This window comes from Lipotes vexillifer, unplaced genomic scaffold (assembly GCF_000442215.2).
Source record: "Lipotes vexillifer unplaced genomic scaffold, Lipotes_vexillifer_v1.1 scaffold1639, whole genome shotgun sequence".
NCBI classification, from domain to species: Eukaryota; Metazoa; Chordata; class Mammalia; order Artiodactyla; family Lipotidae; genus Lipotes; species Lipotes vexillifer.
This window is the reverse complement of record NW_006782296.1, coordinates 203,456-209,455: the sequence shown is the minus strand read 5'-3', so window position 1 is coordinate 209,455 and position 6,000 is coordinate 203,456. Positions and strand designations below refer to the sequence as shown.

The 6,000-nt window shown below is 54.5% G+C and overlaps 1 protein-coding gene across 1 annotated transcript in view; it reads left to right on the top strand.

Annotated features, from left to right (window-relative positions):
* MEOX1 (mesenchyme homeobox 1) overlaps window positions 1–5,563 on the top strand; it is a 17,372-nt gene extending 11,809 nt beyond the window's left edge. Inside the window, exons 2-3 of the mRNA XM_007455079.1 lie at window positions 3,782–3,954; window positions 5,107–5,563. Coding sequence (XP_007455141.1) covers window positions 3,782–3,954; window positions 5,107–5,229 — 296 coding nt within the window. The 3' untranslated portion in view covers window positions 5,230–5,563. The remainder of the gene's footprint in view (window positions 1–3,781; window positions 3,955–5,106) is intronic.
* The last annotated feature ends 437 nt before the right edge of the window (window positions 5,564–6,000 follow it).

Below are 6,000 nucleotides of genomic sequence, written 5' to 3'. Positions count from 1 at the left end.
CCTGCTGACTGAAGGGTGTAACCTGGGGCCAAGACAAGAATCTTTGAAACTGGAAGCGACCTCAGATTCCAGGCCGGGGTTTCTCAACAGAAGAGGGAGTAGGGAGAGAAGAGAGTGCCAGGGTGGCGCATTGGAAAAGAAGTCTGACAACAGCTCGCCCAGGGAAAGAAGACCCAGCCCAATCCCATACTCCTACCCGTGGGGAAACTGAGGCCAGAGAGGGGAGGGAGGCTCCTCAACAAAGGGATCAAACCATCTTGGGGGTAGAATGCATAGGAACTGTGCATGTGAGCCAGCAGAATGGACACCCCCTGGCCAGAAATGGTATAAAAGTACTTATCATTTTTCTTTGTCTTTTCCTATCTTGATGAAAATGTTACAGTTTTTTATACTATTGCAGAACAAAGAGAACCATAACTTCCACTTTCGTTTTCATGGCTAACTTGCCATACTTCTGACCACTTTGTCATTTTTTTTTTTTTTTTGCGGTACGTGGGCCTCTCACTGTTGTGGCCTCTCCCGCTAGGGAGCACAGGCTCCGGACGTGCAGGCTCAGGGGCCATGGCTCACGGGCCCAGCCGCTCCGCGGCACGTGGGATCTTCCCGGACCGGGGCACGAACCCGTGTCCCCTGCGTCGGCAGGCGGACTCTCAACCACTGCGCCACCAGGGAAGCCCTGTCATTTCTAACAGTGATCAAAGTTCTTACCCCTCTGGGAAGTTGATGAGGGACAAAGGTTCTCCCAGTGCCAGATGCCACCCCCTTTAGCGGGTGTTGCCCCGAGGTTCACACAGGGGCTCAGACACTCAGTTCCCAGCCCAGGCTCCTTTGTCCTATTTCTTCTTTCCCATCCTGAGGCCCCAGTGCCTAAATCAGGTTACTAAGAGGTGAGAGAGGACAGTGGATAGGGAGGGGTTTGGCCTGGTTGACAATGGTCAGCTGCCCCCATAACCAGTCCAAGACCAGCTCCAAAGGCCTCCTCCCTTTATCTCCCTTCTTCTCTCTAGGAAGGATTATGTGCAGAACTCTGTGTGTGTGTGTGTGGGGGTGCTATTTGGGGGGTTTCCGTAGGGGACCTGTGCACACCTCAGCAGGCCTGGGAGAAGGGGAGGGTGGGTGTGGGCATCAACTCAGGGCCCACAGGAGCCCTGGAGGTGGAGACGAGCAGAGCTGCGATGGTCCAGGTCCAGCTGCCAGCCAGCCGACGCAAGATGGAGAACCTGACGCCAGGGTTGATGGCCAAGGCTCTAGTCCGGTGGATCTGGATTCGAATCTCTGTTCTGCCGCCCAAAAGCTGCCTGGCACACTGGGCAAGTTCCCGGGCCTCTCTGAGGCTGCTTCTGCCTCTATCTACTGAGAAGGATTTAGCAAACATTTAGCAAGAACCTCCTAAGTGCCAGGTACAGTAGCAAGTGAGAAAAAGCAGTTACATCCCTGGGGAGAGAGTGCTATTAATCAAATTATCACACAAATCCACATGACAAAGCTAAAGGGATAATAATACTACCTACTCCTACGTGTGGTGTATGGGGAGGATTAAAGCAGTGACTGCATCTTAGCACGTGGAAGCCTTTAAGAAACGGTAGCTATTACCCCAGCCCCTCAGATGGCATCTCAAGGAATTGACGAATCAGAAGAATACTTTATATTTGTCCAGAGCTTTAGTTTTAAAAGCACTTTCCACACACAGCATCTTGTCCAAGCTTCCCAAAACCTCTGGGAGGTAGATTTCTGGATGAGAAGCCCAGAGAGGTTAAGCGACTTCCCTAGAGGCTCCAGCAGGAAGATCCAGGATTCAAACGTCGGGGCAAGTCCTCTGGGTTTAACACCCCAGCTGCTGCGAAAGGTTAGAGCTGGGAAATACTGAGCTCCAGGACAGGAGCGGATGGGAAACAATCCAGGTTTCCCAGCCTCGCTCTGGGCGCGCAGGCGAGGATGTGCTCCGGAATGGGCGTCCATCCGCGGCGTGACCGTGACCGCCCCTCCCTCCCGGGCTCGCGCTAGCCAAGGCTGAAGACTCCTGGGGGACCCCAGCCTGGCGGCGCGTCCTTCCTCACCAGCCCCGGCTCCGCTTCCGGAGGGGTCATGGCAGACAGCCCGGCAGGAGAACTCGCCCCCTTCCTTCCCGCCCCAGGGCGCGCCCGGCAGGCGGCCCACCCGGATCCGGCACGGGCAGCCGAGCATCGGGGTTGCGGGGACCCTCGGTGGCGGCACCCCGGCGGCGGCCCCTCCTCCGCCTCCTCTGCTTCCTGGGGGACGTCGGGAGGGGGCGGGCGGCTCCCCCTTCTATCCCGCTCCCGGAGGCGTGGCGCGGGGGCGGAGGACGCGCAGACAGAAATGCAAGGGGGACTGCGTGGAAAGCGCTAGAAAGGACCGGCGGGCTGACGTTCCCATCGGGAACGTGGGGTGGACGAGGGGGCTCCACATCCCCGTCCCGCTCGGCAATCTGGCCGCTTGGCCGGGTTCCCTGTCTGTACAAGGGCAATGAAGTGAAAGACTTCTAACTTTTAAGAGCCCTGCGTAAAACGTGCTTCCTGGAGCCCTTCCCGGGCCACGTGGCACGCGTTGGTAGTTCATTGTGTAGGTGTGTCTGTCTCCTTCCTGTGCGCTTCTCCATCCACCACCGCCCCTTCCCCTGTTCAGATCACGATACAGTCCTTTCTGGGTGCACAGTACTTTACAGTTTGTAAAGCCTTCCTACATATCTTTCATTGGAACACTGTGTGAGTCAAACTGCCTGAGGTGGATTCCTGTCCCCACCACTCACTGGCCAGATGAACTGGATGAACTTGGACAACTTGCTACACTTCTCTGTGCCTAGTTTTCTGGTCTATAAAATGGGTCTCATCCTAGAACTCGCCAGGCTGAATTACTGTGAGGATTAAGTGGCTGATGCATGTAAGGTGCTTGATTCCTGTACCCGTTACCAGCTATGGTTGAGCCCCTGCCCTGTCAAACTCAGAGCCTCCTTTGTAAATGGGCTTTCCAGACCTGGCCCCTCCTGGTGTCAGAGCGTTGCGGGCGGGGGTGGGGGGGGAGCGGGAGAAACTTAAGGCAGCACTTCTCAATTTACACGTGCACACACCTCCCCTGGGGATCTGGCTGAAATGCGGACTCTGATTCAGTAGGTCTGAGGATGGAGTGAGGTGGAGATCCTGCAAGTCTGACAGCTCCCTGGCCACACTACTGCTGCCACCAGGCACCCTCTGAGTAGCCAGGTCTCAGAGCAGAGGTTTGTAACCATGATCATGTGTCAGAATCATCTGGAAGGTTTGTTAAAACAGATCACTGGGGAAAAAAAAAAAAAACAGATCGCTGGGCCCCACTCCCGTGGTTTCTGATTCAGCAGGTGTGCGGTGAGGCCCAAGGATCTGCATCTCTAACAAGTTCCTAGGTGATGTTTCTGTCGTGGAGGACAGAGAACCTCAGTTTTAGAGCATCCTGCCCCACAAACTTACAGCCACTGCTAATGCCAAGCTGTGGGTAGGTGGGGACTGAGGTGGGGTGGAGACCATTAAACAGCCAACGGCAGCTTCTTGTGCTTTGGGAATTAAAAACAGTTGTGGGGGAGGTGTGCCTGAGGTTGATATCCAAAAATCTTTCCAGTTCTCTGGGGGTGAAGACGCTAGAATGAATGATAAAGGGACACCGTGGGTTCTTTCTCAGCGTCCTTACAAAATAAGAGCAACAGGGAAAGGCTGCCCCGCCGCTTGAGGCCAAAAGAAAGGGAACCAAGGCCCTCGCGGCTCACTTCTTCCTGTTTGGGGCCCTCTCTCCCCAGACAACCAGGAGAACCGAGGGAAGCCGGAGGGCAGCAGTAAGGCCCGCAAGGAGCGGACGGCCTTCACCAAGGAGCAGCTGCGGGAGCTCGAGGCCGAGTTTGCTCATCACAACTACCTGACCCGGCTCCGGAGATACGAGATAGCCGTAAACCTGGACCTCTCCGAGCGGCAGGTGCCCCTCCTCTCCTGGCCGTCCCTCCTTTCCTGTGCTCTCTCTTCCCCCGCTTCTCCCAGAACCTTCTTTGTCTTCTCCCTCTGCCCCAGTCCAGTGGTCCTCAACTCTGGCTGTACCTGACAATCACCTGCGGAGATTCTAACACCAGTGTCTGGGCTCCACCCCTAGAGATTGTTTTCATTGGTCCGAGGTGAAGTCCAGGCATCAGAATTCATCAAAGGTCCCCGAGGTGATTCTCACATGCAACCAGGGTTGAAACCTCTGATCTGGTTATCCCCAGACTTGAGTGTGCAGTGGAATCATCCAGGCCCTGTTTAAAATGCAGCTTCCGGAGCTCCACAGAGCGATTTTCCAGTAATAATGAGTGGGATCAGGAGCCTGCATTTCTAGTAAGTTCTCCAGGTGATTTGGATTTGCAGCTGGTTCCTGGACACACTCTGAGAAAAACTTCCTAGCCCTTTGTTTTGGGCTTTCTCTCAGAGCATTCCACCCATACCCGTGCTCTGACGTGGAATAAAATATTATTATTATTATTATTGATTGCAGCTTTCAGTTGAGAAAGCATCTGCCAAAGTGCTGGATTTAGAATCAGAGGACTTAGACTCAGATCCCGCCTCTACCCTTTCGTAGCCCTGAGACCTCTGGGACATGTCTTCTCCTAACCTCTCTTGGTCTCCATCTGTAAGGCAGTGTCATAACCCCACCCTGCAGGTTTACCTGCAGGTAAATGCTGAAGCTCAGATGAGAAAATGTCCAGACCAGAGCTATCTAAGCTGAAAAGTGCTTTATAAATGTGCCTAAGGGTGAGGCTGGTGAGCCTGTGTTCCCAGATGGTTGGGTAATGGAAGCTACAGGGAGAGGGTGTTGGCACAGGAGGGCAGGGGCTTGTGAAAGGGGGTGGGGCCAGCGTGACTTTTACAGCTGGTTCTTCTGGCAGGCTTTCTTTATCTGGAGACATAAGACAAGCCTCTGGGCCGATTGGTGGGTCTTCCCTTTCAATTCCTGGAGCCTTTGGAGGCGTGGGGAGGGGCAAGCAGAATTTCGAGCTGGGGGGTCCCCAGAGCTGCACCCCAGGTAGCTTGAGCATCAATGTGAGAAGGTGGTCACACCTGCCGTGAAGTGACCAGGCTCCTCTGCTTCCTTCCTCAGGTCAAAGTGTGGTTCCAGAACCGAAGGATGAAGTGGAAGCGCGTGAAGGGGGGTCAGCCCATCTCCCCACATGGGCAGGACCCCGAGGATGGGGACTCTGCCGCCTCTCCAAGTTCAGAGTGAAATTCTCCAGGGAGAAAAAAAAAAGACTGAGGACTGAGCCCCGTACCAACTACCCCCACCCCAATCCTACCTTCACCTTCTCCCACCCACCCAGGGCAGCCTCTCCACACCTCGCAGTGACTCTTGGATAGGAAGCTGCCCAGGGTTCCTGGGAGCCTTGAAGTTTCCCAGAAAGCTCTGTCCAGCATTGCTCTGTCTTAGTAGCCCCTTCCCCAGGGCCTTTGCTTCTCACATTTCTCATGGAGTCAGTCTTACAGCAGCCAGAATGGACCCTAGTGAATCCCGGGAATAGCTCCAGGGACACTGTTTCTCGGGGTCTCAGCTGCCACTCATGAACACAGATGCCCCCAAAGAAAGGAAAGGAGACACGCACACCCTAGACCACCCTTCCTTTCTGGGCTCTATATCTGAGGCTTTGGGGGACCTCAAAGGTCCCAAAACCCGAGGGAAAAGCAATGTAAGGAAGTTGAGGTCAGAAACTTAGCTGCTACTAATCAGAAGCCATCCCTGGATCCAAATTTGCTGGTGAAATGGGCAAGTTCATGATCACTAGCTAGAAGCAGACAGTCAGCAGAACAGCCTGGCGTAGGTCTCTGTGGTCCCCACACAGGCCTTTCACGCTGGCTTGACTGGGTTATGAGAATGGACCCGTGACAGCACCTGCTTCTTCAAAATCAATTCAGGGATACACGCAGGACTGTTGAGCAGGACCCCCAGAACACCGGAAGAGCTATTCCTTTTAAATCTATAATTTCTGGATTGAAAACCTAT